Genomic DNA, 15,709 nt, shown 5'->3' on the forward strand with positions numbered 1-15,709 from the left:
GCTACAATATTGTCCAACTCTGTTTACCTCTATCTATAAAAATAATAAAGTTATATTTTTTATTTTGTCGCCAATTTTGGTCACCCCATTTTTGATAACACAAAAGCGAGTGCTTTATCATGAGTAACAACTTTGTCTAAGACAGACAGTTTTTGTCTAGAGAATATCTGTTGAGCTCTAAATGCTAATTCCCACTCAAATGCATCTCCTGTACCATTGTGCAATGGAATATCAACAATTGACGAAATTGCATACTGTACTACTGATTCTTTCACGGATGAATGTCGAGAAACGGCACAGACCGTACCTCTCATTCAAAAGAATCAAAGAGAAAATTGCTCAGCATCATCCATAGTTGTTTTTTTATCCCTTATTTTGTTTATTTCAGGCTCATTAGCATTTTAGCTGTAACAGAGCCGAATTTTAATCGTGTACATGTCACATTTCTTATCATATCTATGATTAGCACATTACACAGTTGCCATTTTTTGGCGTCTATACCATTGATGATTATGGTACACATTTCAACAGTAGCCATTTAGGCGTAAGAGGTTTCCTTCTGTTCTTTCATTATCCCAGTTAGACCGGACAGCGGAGACAGTTGATTGATCATTGTTGAGTTATTTATAGAACAGGAGCCCGATGATGTCTTGCAGAGCAGAGCAGTTGGTATGGATGAATCGATCTTATTTCGACCGTGGATCGATCTCCATCGCTGATGATTGTTGCGTAGACGTAGCTATTCTGTAACAACACAAAGATGGTCAATGAGGGCCCTGAGTTTTTAACTCACATCCATAGTTGTTGATTCTGTGCTTTTGAAAATAGTACGAGGGGCTTCCAAAAGATGTACGCAAAATTCGCTACAATAAAAAAAAATTCGTAAGCTACGTAAATACGGTTGATCACTTAATCGGTATGAGCACTTTCAACGATGAATTGATATATGCAAATTATTTTTTTAAGTTTCGAAAGACGTGATATAAACGAAACTTTTTCAGTGATAAAATCGAGAGTGATATGAACGAGACGTGTGCTCCCGTGGCCGAGTGGTTAGCGTCATAACTAACATGCCGGGTGTTCGGGTTCGATTCCCGTTCTGGTCGGGGGAATTTTTCGTCAAAGAAATTTCCTCCGACTTGCACTGTGATCACGCGTATTCTAGAGCTTGCCACTCAGAATGTATCAAGGCGTGTTATTTGGCATAGAAATCTCAACTAAGTACTAATAAAAAATGACGCAAGTAATACTACGTTGAAACGGTGAAGTTCCTCTAGGAACGTTAGTGCCATTGAAGAAGAAAAAGATGAACGAGACGTGATAAAAACGCCCAGTTTCGGGCTTTGACTAGAGGGTGCTATATTCTTGAGAGTTTTTTTGACGTGGGACTACGTCTAACCGGAGTATATGGGGGGTAAAATGAAAACCTAAACACAGAGCATGCAGGAAAAAATGAAAGATTCCTAATGCTTATAACTCGAACATTTCTTATTGGATCGGAAAGATGTTTGCATCAATTGATAGGAAATATTTCTACACTTCTATCGCAATTGCTGAAACGTAATTTTTCTTTAGATAAACAATCGAATAACTGTAAAATGTTAAGCGTTATCTGTTGGAGATACCTTGCACTGGTTCATTCGATTTAGTTTTGAGTGACACACGGATGCTGCATGATTTTACATGCGAATTTATTGGAGGCTTATACACGACTAACTCACTAATCTGAGTGGACTGTATTTTTATAGATTTGGTAGCGGAAACAGTGAGTAATTGGGAGAGTGGCGAACCTAATCTGAATTCCCCACTGCTTTTGCTCTTCGCCACTGGAGTCACTAAACGAGAGTTAGTGTACTTTGAGTGGATTCCGTTTTATAGCAAATAATCTTGCTAACTTCAACATTACCGGCCGCCTTGAAATGCCAGTAATTTCAATCTATCTATCTAACAGAATAATAATATATATAAAGAAATTGCCTATCTGTATGCTAATTCATTTGATTTTTTTCTTATAAATGTTTTTTAATTCACGTTTCCATTTGCGTTCTTTTCACGTTCTAATACTGATTGATGATTTTCAGGTGGTCTTCTTCCTTCAATGGCGATGTCTTCTTCTGGTAGAGTTCTTCTAGTGGAGTGGCATTATCTTTCACTGGGCCCATCTGCGCCCATCCTTTGTCACGATGGAGGGACGTGGTCCTCGATGAAGTTTAACTATTGAATAAGATGAGAAACGATTTTTTAAATGAAATATGTTATGCTTTAACGACTTCCCTGAAGCGGTGGCTTCGAGCCACCGCGAGCGCTCCAAGCGCCGATAATGTTGTTGCATTCTTCGTAGGTCTCGAGATTGATTCTTCCGTGATTGATGAGGTGTTGAGCGATGTTCGTTGTACGTTGGCGTCTTACTTGACCTTGGAAACAGGATTTGGCTGGCCAGGCTGTATCCTACTGTCTTCGTCTTTCCGAGAGTGGTTGATGCGGATGATGGACCTGCCAAGAATGAGAGTGTTGTTCTCGCGAAAAACTTTGCTTATTTGAGTAACGTAACTTAGCGTGGAGGTTCCTTAACCTCCACTGTTTACAAGTCGCCCTATATTTTAATAGAACTGGAACATCGACATAAAACTGAGTTGAGCGGGAATTTCCACGAGATGATACTTGTTGAGAGATTTTTTTTTTTTTTTTAATTATGGTTTTCGATAACATCATTGTCCTTGATTGGCAGGACACAAATCTTCGCTATCGCTCTGGTGTATGTGCCGTCCTTGGTTTTTACCTCCACGACGCGCACATTACCATCTCTTCCTTCGTGGACAGCTACGATACGACCGAGAGCCCATCTAAGTGGAGGTTGATTCTCGTTCTTGAGTAAAACCATCATTCCCTCCCTCAGATTCCTTCGCCTCTCCGTCCATTTAGTGCGATTTTGAAGGTCTGAAAGGTACAACGTGGACCACTTTTTCCAGATTGTCTGGAGATGTTTTTGAACCCTTTGCCATCTGGATAGGGTGTTTTCCTGGAGATGATCTAGCGATGGTTCTGGTATCGCGGTCAACGGCCTGTAGACTAAGAAATGACCCGGAGTCAAACTTTCCAAATCCATTGGATCATTACTGAGTGGTATTAGGGGTCTGCTATTCATACAAGCTTCGATTTGGGTCAGTAAGGTAGAGAATTCTTCTGGGGTGAGAATTTCGTTGCCAACCGTCCGTTTAAAATGATATTTCATCGATTTCACGGCGGCTTCCCACAGACCCCCGAAATTTGGAGATCGGGGGGGAATGAATTTGAAGTGGATTCCTTCACTAGCCGCTTCTTGTGCAATTGCTTGCTGCGACATTTGAGAGTTGAAGAATTTGCGTAGCTGGTCTAATTCCCTTTTTGCGCCGACAAAGTTTTTAGCGTTGTCGCACAGTACGACTTCTGGATGTCCACGTCGAGCCACGAGACGTTTCAAAGCTGCTAGAAAACCTGCTGTTGTTTGATCGGAAACCATTTCGCAGTGTACTGCTTTCGTCACGAGGCAGACAAAAATAGCCACGTAACAGACTCGAATGTCTGCTTTTCGATGTGGGAATCGAATGTTGAAGGGGCCACAGTAGTCTACGGCTACTCTTGTGAATGGTGGAACTGGATTCACGCGCTCCGCTGGCAAGTCAGCCATTAGCTGGTCCTCGACCTTTGGTTTTACTCGGAAGCATCTAACGCAGCTTTGTATCACTTTCCTCGATAAATTCCTCAGACGAAGTGGCCAGAACCGCTCTCGTACACTGGCGATCAATAATTGTTGACCCGCGTGTAGAAGCGATTGATGAAAGTGCTTCACTATCAGTAGTGCGAGTGGATGACGATTATCGAGGATGATAGGATGTTTCCTACTTGAACTGATAGGGGCATTCTCTAATCTACCTCCTACCACAAGGATATCTCTCGTTAGATGAGGATTTAATTTTCTTAGGCGTGATGACGATTTGACTTGTCCATTTAATTTTAAATCTACTATTTCATCTGCGAAGCTTTCGTTTTGAGCTACCTTGATCAGCTGATTTAATGCTTCCTCGCGTTCGATATATGATATATATCCAGTTCGTGTATTTGTACAATTTTGGCAATTAAAAACGAATCTGCGACACAATGCAGTTATTCGTACAAGCGAAGACAGTGTTGACTTCAGTGTGAATAATTCATTAGGAGCTTCGATATGTGCTGCTGCTGCTGATACGACGACTTTCTCTTCTAATAATGATGTGTCTAAATCTTCAATTTGAGTTGAGTTAATCGGAGGCCACGAGCTTCTCGGGTTGCTCAGCCAATCTGGGCCTTTCCACCACAAATGATGGTCAGCAAGTTCTTCCGGTGTAATGCCACGTGATATGGCATCTGCTGGATTGTGTGTTCCAGCGATATGGCACCACATACCTGATCGTGTCAGGTGTTGGATTTCTGACACACGATTAGCAATAAAAATGTGCCAGCGGGATGGTGGTGACGATAACCAACATTGGACGATGGTAGAATCAGTCCAAAACTGTGGTCTTGCAGAAATTTGGATACTACTTATGATCTTCTCATACAGGTGACTGAGAACGAGGGCGGAAGATAATTCTAGTCGAGGTATAGTCATCTTTTTCTTCTTACGTTTGGTATCATCTAGCGGTGCGACTCTAGATTTCGCAGTAATTAGGTTGACCGAAATGGATCCGGAGACAGTAATACAGCGGAGGTAAACACAGGCACCGTATGCCTTCTCCGACGCGTCACAAAAACCGTGGATTTCCGCAGAAACAACATCATTGCTAAAGGCAATCCACCGTGGGATTCTCAGGTTTGTCAGCCCAACCATGCTTGAGCGATATATGAGCCACCATTGTCGAAGCTCTTCCTTTAATGGTTCAGTCCACGAACACCCTTGTTTCCAAAGGTCCTGGAGAAATATCTTCGCTTGGACTATTACTGGTCCAACCAGTCCAAGCGGATCGAAAAGGCGAGCGAAATCGGATAATATTATTCGCTTGTTAATCTCGGTAGATTCATTCCACTGAGGTACAGTGAAGTGAAAATAATCTGAATGTGGCTCCCATATCAGACCCAACATTTTAATGGTTCTTTCGGATGAGTCGAATTCAAGAGAATTACTCATGTTTTTCAGAGAATCTGGAATCTCTGCTAGGATTTCGGGACAGTTTGAGTTCCACTTTCTAAGTGTGAAACCCGCGCTTCGGAGTAGTCGAGTCAGTTCGTTATATATTTTCACGCCTTGTTCCGCGTTATCTACACCAGATAGGAGGTCATCCATGTAGAAGTCCTCGGACAGTATCTTCGCTGCCGTGGGATACTGCTGCTTGCCATCAACTGACAATCGTTGAAGGCACTTCGTGGCCAAATATGGTGCTGATGAAGTCCCATATGTGACAGTGGTAAGCTCGAAGGTTTTAATCGATTCGGTACCACAATCTCTCCACAAAATTCTTTGGAGATGGTAATCTGCTGGGTTGATGTTGATCATTCGGTACATTTTGGCTACATCAGCCACGATGGCAAATTTTCGGAGACGAAATCGGATTATTATTGAAAGCAGATCCTGTTGGATCACAGGACCCACTAATAAGGCGTCATTCAGCGAAACCCCTGAGGAGCTCGCGCAGGACGCGTCGAACACGACCCGTAGTTTCGTTGTGGTACTGTCTGGTCGTATCACAGCATGATGAGGAAGGTAATAAGGGTAGGGCTCCGAACCTATTTCCTTCTCTGCTACAGAGATTTCTCGCATGTGCTTTAAATTTAAATATTCGTGTATGAAATCACTGTAAGCTGTCTTCAGCGAAGGGTTAGAGTCCAAGCGACGCTCCAAAGATAAAAAACGGCGCATGGCAATTGAACGGGATTCACCAAGCCTGGCGATTACATAATCCTTTTTCGGTAACGTGACATTGAATCTACCTGTTGAATCACGAGTGGTAGTTTCGTCGAATAATTTTTCGCACATCGATTCTTCCAATGAGAGAATGCTTGTTGTACGACATGTTTCTAACTCCCAAAATCGCGTAAGAATGTCGTCTATTTTTTCCTCGGTACATGGGTGTGAGAGTGTGGTCGATTTGATAGAAAATTTATCTGCTATTCTGCCGGAAATGATCCATCCAAAATGAGTATTACGAAGGCTAGGTCCTCCTTTCTCCAACTTGAATTGACCGTCAACTAACAGGTCAAAGAACACTTGGGCCCCTAGGATTATGTCGATGCTGCTTGGGTTGTGGAATTCTGGATCCGCTAGCACAATGTCTCCAGGTAATCTCCATCTACTGACATCGATTCGTTTGACTGGTAAATCTGCGGTTACTTTAGACAGTACGTAAAATTGAAGTGGGATACTGAACTCTGATATTCGAGAACTGATTGTAGCAATAACACTTGAAGATTTTCTCGACGACGCTTACACTTCAATTTCTGAGCTAGGTTTTGTGTCATAAAAGACAGCTGAGATCCAGAGTCTAATAATGCTCGAGCAAATATTTTATGGCCGAAATCGTCAATTATGCCCACGAGGGCGGTAGAGAGAATGACGGTGTTCGAATAGGTTTTCGTGTTCACCGACATGACAGTGTTGTGACTAGTAGAAGGGTAGTCTGTGGTGCTTGGGAACTGTGGTTGATTGATGCTTGGGTTTTCAGTGTGGGTGGATGGAGATTCTTCGTGTGGCAGTTGTATTGTCTGAGTGTGTGTTGAGTTCGGAGCTTGGTGTATGGATTGACTCTGTGGTGGTCGCGGGTTCGGTCCATTGTCGCGTCTTCTAGGTTGCGTATTCGGGTGCTGAGCTGTTCTGGTTTGCGAACTAGCAGCAGCTGAATGTAGGAGAGTGTGATGGCTTTTTCCACAAGTATGACATGATCCTTTAGAACAAAAGCGTGCAATGTGACCTGGCGATAAACAATTCAAACATAACGACCTTCGTTTGACTTCCTCCACACGATCTACTGTTTTAAGTTTCGTAAATTTGTTGTACTTGAATGCAGAATGCATCTGCTCACTGCAGAAAGGACACAGCGTTGATTGCTGAATTGCTGTAAGACTGGTTGTAGATGGACGATATTGTTTAGTAGGCTCTCCTCGGGTTGATCGAGCGGAAGCAATGTTCCGTAAAACTTGGCATTGATTTTTCAGAAACTCGATTAGTTCACTGTAAATCGGTACATTTTTCGAATTATGGTGGCTTTCCCAATTCCTGAGAGTGGCGGAATCTAAGCGTTGACACACCATATGCTGTAAGATGGTACTCATCCCATCTACTTCTTCACCCATCTTCTGTAACATCATGAGATTGGTTTCGAATTCACCCACGATTCGTTTTAATTGTTCATAGGATTCCCTCTCCATTGGTTTTATAGAAAATAATGCGTCTAGATGAGATTTTATTATAAGCTTTTTATTCTCGTAACAATTATTTAATGCTTGCCACGCAATATTATAATTTGCTGTCGTCATTTCGATTGATGAAATCTCCTTCAGAGCGTCCCCCGTCAATGATGTTCGCAGATATGTAAACTTGTCGATAGCCGACAAATGAGAATTGCTGTGGATGACGCTTGTAAAGGTGTCACGGAATGTAATCCACTCCCGGAGCTTTCCGCTGAAAGAAGGCATCTTTAATTCCGGGAGTTTGACCCTAGGCTGCGGTTCTGATGTCGTCGTGGATTGAGTTTGCGCTCGGGCTGAACTGGAACTTCCACCTGCAGGTATCGTGAAAGCAGCCAATGACTGCCGGAGATCATAATATGTATTTTCGAACTCTTGAATCACTTTGGCGTTTTCCAGTTCCCGTTTCTCTTGGATTTCAGCACGCAAGAGAGACCTCTCCTCCTCGGTTTCTACGGACTCCACAAACTCCTCGTCATCATCATGATCGTCAGTTAGCAATTCGATCTGCATACGTACTTCTACAAACTTATCGAATGTCTGGTCCAATTTTTCCATTCGTATTGGTATAGAATTTCGATCACGATCCTCCTGGTAATTCCTGATGAAAGTTTTCAGGTTATCAATAGAACTACGTAGAGTACGTTCCTTCTTAGACAGAAGTCGCATATTTTCCATGGGCATGGTTATCACTTTTTTATCACTGCACCAATATAATAACTTGTGATTGACAGCGCGTAAATGTAGCGATTCGGAAAACTTTCGACTCGAAAACCTCGCGATACCACCAATAGAAACATACAGAGAATATCAATTATAAAATTTGAGATACATCAATTGAGCCCTGGATTGATGTATCTCAAATTTTACTCAGACAATTAATTAATTATATTGTAAACCACAGAATGCATGCATCAATTTTATTGTTTCATTTATTCCACCTATTGTTTCAACCACGTTTCTCACTTTCGTAATGGCAACCTGTCCATGCAAATCAGGTGCGCACCACAGACATACCTGCTTTGTTCTACTTAGCCTTTGTTCCAATTGTTCCAATTGTTCAATCTCAGAAATTCCGCGTGGTCCTAATTTCCTCCCAGCATCCGTGCAGCGGTGATGATGAAATCAGCGAACGATGAATTTTCCTGTCCTGTGCGATATAGCAGCTCTCTTTTTCGGCGCCAACTCCAGCTTCTATTGCTCAACGCACAATGAACAATGTGACGATGTGGATTCACTCTGGCTTTTCTCAACTTCACAGAAACTTTTTCCGGAATCCGGTTCGTACCGGACCAAATGTTGGAGATACCTTGCACTGGTTCATTCGATTTAGTTTTGAGTGACACACGGATGCTGCATGATTTTACATGCGAATTTATTGGAGGCTTATACACGACTAACTCACTAATCTGAGTGGACTGTATTTTTATAGATTTGGTAGCGGAAACAGTGAGTAATTGGGAGAGTGGCGAACCTAATCTGAATTCCCCACTGGTTTTGCTCTTCGCCACTGGAGTCACTAAACGAGAGTTAGTGTACTTTGAGTGGATTCCGTTTTATAGCAAATAATCTTGCTAACTTCAACATTATCTAAACGCCCTAACTGCCTCGTTTTGATTGGCCCGATTTACATTTTCCCTAACACAGCCATCATAACCAAGCAGCCTTGGGGATATCGGCATTGCAAACACATGAAAGTATGGGAACTTTTGTTCTCACACTTGGGAAAATCGTGCAGACACTAGAGGCGAATGAACTTTCATGTTTAAATCCTCTATAGTATATAAAAAAAAAGAAATTGAAGTTGTTGATTCATGCAAGCCGGGGATTCTTCTGCATGTTTTTTTATTGCACTGCGAAAAGTGTTTTCCTAACACGGATTACAAAAGCGGGTACGAACACAACGCTTCGGCTCGATTATTCAAGATTGCATTAGAGGATCTTCCTTCATATCTTCTGCTCACTGAATTTCTACGCTGTATGCGTAGATGATTGATGATTAGGCAAAATGTTGATAACCATTTGTTGCGATAACGCCTATTGATTAAACAATATGCGTTCGACGCACATGTCAAAATCGAAACTGAGTGACTGAAGTTTATAAAATCAAGCAAATTCGGTGTTCTAGAGGCACGTACACTTGAAAGATGCAAAATAATCGTTTGATAATTCTTCCGTTCACATATTTTGTCCTAGGAATCATACCAAACGTAAAAGGACTGTCATTAAATTTACTTGTACCGAAGAACATAATATATCACAATGTATGAATTGACCTTACATGTCATTATACAACCTTTTTACTCACAAAGCAAATATATTGAAGTCAATTGAATTCCGAAATTGTTTCATTCAATCAAAAATTCAATCAATACAAATAAGTGATTGCTAAACTAGGGTAGTCCCACGTCAACCTTTCGGTTATATAATAGATATAACCCACCCTTTTTTTCTTGAAAGCTGAGCGTAGCGTCCTCTATCTAGAAAAACTAAAACAATCAAAAACTACATAAATTAAAATCCAAATTATTCGAAAGTGTAATGCATTTCAAAGAAAGAATAGATCATTAGCTTCAATTTGATATCCCGATCATCTGAATCGGTCCAGTTATTCAAAAGTTAAGACTTTTTTTTTTAAATGTCTTTTTATGGAAAAATTGATTTTTTGGACCACCCTAAAATAAAAATGGGCACCCTAATGAAAAAAATAAAAAAATACGGGTCTAATGTTTTGCGATAAAGAACAAAATTACCACATTTGACGAAAAGCTGAGAACCACTATATCGGGTTTACATGGAATGGCTGTATATATATTTTTTTTTTTGAAAGCTGAGATTTTCTTTGCATAATATATCCAAAAACCAGAGACCTGTTTTAATGATTTTTCAACATTAATTTATTTTCAGTCTTAATTAATATGTCGATATGTCGGTCATATCAATCACTCCAGTGGTTGAATACAATGAAATATTTGAAAAAAATCATTTTTGGGAAAAGAGGAACGAAAGAACTTGTTCGCCAAAAAGTCGTTCTATACAAAAAACGGCAGCTCGCCATCCCGAACTGATTTCGAACGAACTGATTGCGATAGAACTGTCTTGGAAAGAATGAGGTGCAGCTGAACGGAAAAGATAAATATAACGAGATTCATAAATATAACACTGTTGGCGCAGCCTATCATCCATCGAATCAGCAGCATCCTATCCCCCAAAAAATTCTCTTATTGTTAATCCCATCATCTATTGCGTAACCCAATGTACTGAAATTGAAACCTAGGTGCGTCCAGGGCAAGAGAGAGAAAGCTAAAATAGATTGGCAGATCCGTTTGGCTATAAAAGAAGCCAGACAACTAGGCGCAGCCTCTTTTACACCAGATCTGATCCACAAAACAGTTCGCGCGTTTTCTTTCGAAATAAAGAAATATCGAAAAATTCAAATAGTTCGTTGTTTCCGCATAATTAATTCCGACGGTTCTCGCCTGAACAAACACAAAAAGATTCATATAACGATTTCATAAATTAAAAAAAAAATCATGTTTTCATATGGGGGGGTTTACCACGGCACCACTGCACATTATTCATTAATTTTACAACACCTTTGTCCAACCTTATATTTGAATCAAACAACTGCATTTTGAATTACGATTTTTCAATAGAAAGATCAATGATTTTGGATTCTCCCTTTTGAAAAATCAGTCGTATTTAAAATTGGTCATATGTTCGGTGTTCAGTCGGACTATGTAACATGAGACTAATTCCGCAAACGTTTTTGTCTTAAATATGCACAAGTTGCGATGTATGGAAGAGTTTTAGGGCAGATATTTATCTACAATTTATCTACCATTTTATCAAAACCTGAGATGACCATTCTGAGAAAATCGACTTTTAGTTTTTGAAATCGATTTTTTTCAGTGTAGAGTTTCAAAAAATATTTTTTCAGTATTTTTTCTGAAAAATCAATGATTTTTCTGGAACTCTTCGTTAGACAACTTTTTTGTAGGACTTCCCATTTTCGAGTAAAAAAAAATTAAAAATGGTCAAAAATATTTAGCTCTTTCCATATGTTAGTCTAGATAAATTTTCAAGTTCCCTAATTACGTAAGGTCTTCACGCCCAGAATGTTTCATAAGGTTCTGAGAGGGTTTTGTCAACATCTGGTCGAGTTGGCGCGAAATCCGTCATAATTGAATCGTTGGTTTGAGAAATCCCATAAATGTCACTTTTATCAAAATTAACTTTTTGGTAGTTTTTGAGCCCTTGAGGGTACCTTCTCTAACGATTTGAGAGGTGAATCATCGTCCGGAAACCGGAAAGCTGAGAACTTTATTTGACCTTGTTGAACAACACATCTCGTCGTTTCCCGTAGAAGTATCCCACTACAACACCGTCGAGAAAACTACGAGAAACTACGCGTGAAAACAACTATTTCGTTGGAAAGCAGTGACCGAGAAACCCCCGATGGCCGAAAAATCCACTTCATATTCACGCAATTCAATCAGTTTTCTCTCTCGAAAGACTTCAAGGACATGGCGGTGGAATAAAATCACATACCTGACGCCAACATCAGTACTTTTTGGTTTTAGAAATCTGAAATCCAGGTCAATTGAGTCTCCCTGCCAATCCTGCATAACCAGATGGAAACGTTCCGAACAACATATAGAAAACCGAGGACATCAGGAAGTTGAATGCCTGTATTCTGGATGTAGATTATATAACACAGGAACCCTGTTTGGACAAGGCCAATAATCCAATTCAAGTAACAAGGTTCTTGATATGAATTGTCCAATAAAACCATTTTTAGTATTGCTTGACTGTAAAATATGTCAATAGCGCTGACAATAACTGTAAAAATCTGACAATAGCGCAGATGGTAAGCGCGTCGGTGTTTCGCGCCGCAGTTTCGCCGCAGGCTCGAATCCCGCCACTCTCTAAAGTATTTTTCGGGTTGGAGATTCGGGATACCATGAAGGACCAAATTCCTTAACGAGCGAGCAAGTCACTCGCCATTTCTATAAAATTTATTGATATTCCAATGTATCAATAATTATGTTCATCGAATATCTAAAAATCACAATAGAGCTTGCAAAATTACGCAGTCAGGATTGCATTGAATTACGCAGTCAGGATTGCATCCAGTATCTGGTTATTCACCATCCATTGCTTCCTCGAATGTAGAAGATTCGGAGTCGGAGTCACTACTACATTCTAAATAACTTTTTTTTCTCGTGATTTACATTGAAGATTTAAATTTTCAGTAATGTGTTCAGTCAGAGTAAAAAAGTACAATTCTTTATTTTCTAAGAAAGATATATTTCAACGACAATGTGGTTAGGGTAAACTGACCAGACGTCCCGCGTTACGCGGGACAGTCCCGCATTTCAACAAAATGTCCCGCGTAAGATTCCGTCCCGCGAAACGTCCCGCATTTGGCAAAATAAACGAAAATGTCCCGCGATATCAATAGGCACCAACGTGAGTCAGATGAAAAGTTCATCTTTGGTCCTCTAGCTCGGTCAGCGCTTAACGTTTTAAATAAGCCGGAAGAACTAGTGTATACTTGACAAGAAGAGACAGAGTTGTTTGATGAAGTATCGTAAATGAAGCGCTGAGCGGTTTTACGGAAGTTGGCCGGAACCTGAACCATGGCCGATGAAAATATGTATATCGGCGTTTTGTTTTACCTTTTCGTGGCTTTGGGGGTTCCTTTTTTTGTTCATTCGCCCAAATGTTTTCTATCGAGCGCAGCTGGGGAATGTTGGGAAGGTTGGTGGTCTTCGCGATAATGTTTATCTTCAGCCGATCCATCCTCCAGTGATCTTTTTGCATAATGGGCTGATCCCAGGGTTCGACATAAAGTCCACATCACCTTCCCAACTCCGGCAAGCACTTCGTACTATATATCTCCCGTTCACAATATGACTCGAAAGAAGAGCGGCTTGGACATTTCTCTCACGTCTGTCAGAGAAGGACCTTCTTCGAGAACTTGATGTGAATGATATATTCGACGTCATCGATTACCTGGGGAACGTAAAGTACCCGGTCCCCTGCCATTCGTTGAATTCTAGCATCAAGTACGTATGCACGCTGAGACAACTTGCAGACGATGGAGTTATTTCCATCACGGGTACTAATTCCGTCGTTCTGCAAAAGTCGTTGCAAGATACCCTGAACAATCTGTTCACGTGGACCCTCAAGCTGGGTATCGAATTCTCTACGGAGAAAACTGAAATGGTCGTTTTTTCTAGGAAGCACGAACCCGCCCAATTCCAGCTTCACCTATCCGGCAAAACGATCAAGCACTCGATGTTTTTCAAATACCTTGGAGTATATTTTGACTCTAAATGTACCTGGGGAATACACATTGCGTATTTGAAACAGAAATGCCAGCAAAGAATCAATTTTCTCCAAACAATAACCGGAACATGGTGGGGTGCCCATTCAGGAGACCTCATTCAGTTATACAAAACAACGATATTATCAGTGTTAGAATATGGCAGTTTTTGCTTCCGATCAGCTGCCAGGATTCATATTCTCAAGCTGGAGAGAATACAATATCGTTGCTTGCGTATAGCCATGGGGTGTTTGCATTCGACACATACGATGAGTCTCGAAGTTTTGGCAGGAGTACCCCCGCTTACTCTTCGGTTCACAGAATTATCCTACAGATTTCTCATCCGTTGCAAGATCATGAATCCATTGGTGATTGATAACTTCGAAAATCTACTCCAACTGATTCCTCAGTCAAGTTTTATGTCTTTATACCATGAGTACCTTACCCACGACGTGCACCCTTCACCAGGCATCTCCAACCAAGTTTGCTTCCCTTTTGCAATTCCTCTGTCATTTTTTATCTGTCCATGCGACAAAAAATCCATGGAATCCCAGATCATCTACGCTCAGATTCTATTCCGCCGATATTTTCGGCAGAATATGGGAGCATAGTTAGATCTGATAAAATGTTCTTTACTGACGGTTCATTCATAAACGGGTCCACTGGCTTTGGCATCTTCAATGAAAATTCCAGTGCCTCTTTCAAACTCAAAGATCCTTGTTCCGTGTATGTCGCAGAAATGGGTGCGATATACTATGCTCTAGGGATCATTGAAACACTGCCCATCGACCACTATTTTATTTTTTCAGACAGTCTCAGCTCATTAGAGGCAATCCGCTCAATGAAGGTTGATAAACGCTCATCTTATTTCCTAACAAGAATAAGACAACTATTGAGTGTTTTGGTCGAAAAATTATTCAAGATTACCTTAGCATGGGTTCCCTCTCATTGCTCGATTCCGGGGAATGAGAAAGCGGACTCGCTAGCTAAGGTGGGCGCTTTAGAAGGCACACTTTTTGAAAGGCAAATTGCTTATAACGAATTTTTCCACATTCCTCGTCAGTATACGCTCGTAAGTTGGCAGCGCATGTGGAGTGGTGATGAGTTCGGTCGTTGGTTACACACGATTATCCCTAAGGTCTCGACGAGGGCATGGTTCAAGGGATTGAATGTAGGTCGTGATTTCATTCGCGTGATATCTCGGCTTATGTCCAATCACTACAACCTAAACGCGCATCTCTATCGCATTGGGCTCGCAGCAAACAATCTTTGTGATTGTGGTGATGGCTACCACGACATCGAGCATGTTGTCTGGTCGTGCATCCGATTCCATGCTGCTCGCTCTCAGCTCTCTAGAGCACTAAGAGCACAAGGCAGACAATCGGATATCCCCGTCCGGGATATCTTAGGTAGCCGTGATCCTGATCTTCTGCTTCATCTATACCTGTTCCTCAGAAACGCCGATGTCAACGTTTAATGATGTTTCCTTCGTTGTGTCCCCGTTTCATATCCCTCCTATCCGATCGATAAACGTTTACTTAGTCGCGGCAATACATACACACACTCTTTACAGACACACGGGCCAAAGGTTGTGCAGTCCACTGATGATTCAACAAGAGCCAAAGGTTGTACCGCTCATGACAACTCTACACGAACTGATGATTGCGCCGGCTAGTGACCATTCTATCCTGGATTCCTCGAGTCGAGAAAGACGCACCACGCTAGATATGAGGTACAGACTAGGGGGGCGTTGCTGATTAATGGTCAGCTGCATCCCAATAGGAAGTATCCCGTGTCGGGCACACGTACAGAGCATTGGAGACAGCAACATCCGAATTACGAAAACACTTGTAATACTAACTTCGAGCCAACCGCGAGTAATCGGTTACATATTACTAACATAGATAATAAGAAAAATTGTATTGAACTCCCGGCCCCGTGAGGCTAACGCCATATGAGCCT

At 41.3% G+C, this 15,709-nt stretch overlaps 1 protein-coding gene across 1 annotated transcript; it reads right to left on the reverse strand.

Moving 5' to 3' along the window:
* Positions 1 to 2,686: 2,686 nt before the first annotated feature.
* LOC129780287 (uncharacterized) lies at positions 2,687 to 8,100 on the reverse strand. Its single transcript, XM_055788365.1, has 2 exons — positions 6,441 to 8,100; positions 2,687 to 6,333 (listed from the first exon to the last, which is right to left on the reverse strand). The coding sequence occupies exons 1-2, from the start codon at positions 8,098 to 8,100 to the stop codon at positions 2,687 to 2,689; spliced, it is 5,307 nt and encodes a 1,768-aa protein (XP_055644340.1).
* Positions 8,101 to 15,709: the final 7,609 nt, after the last annotated feature.

This window comes from Toxorhynchites rutilus, chromosome 1 (genome assembly GCF_029784135.1).
Source record: "Toxorhynchites rutilus septentrionalis strain SRP chromosome 1, ASM2978413v1, whole genome shotgun sequence".
Taxonomy (NCBI): domain Eukaryota; kingdom Metazoa; phylum Arthropoda; class Insecta; order Diptera; family Culicidae; genus Toxorhynchites; species Toxorhynchites rutilus.

What these genes read in the sequence shown, in the direction of transcription:
- LOC129780287 (XM_055788365.1), bottom strand. Translation starts at nt 8,100, where the DNA reads ATGCCCATGGAAAATATGCGACTTCTGTCTAAGAAGGAACGTACTCTA. An exon ending in CCTAGCTCAGAAATTGAAGT is followed by an intron (nt 6,334 to 6,440) that starts GTAAGCGTCGTC and finishes AAGTAACCGCAG; the next exon opens with ATTTACCAGTCAAACGAATC.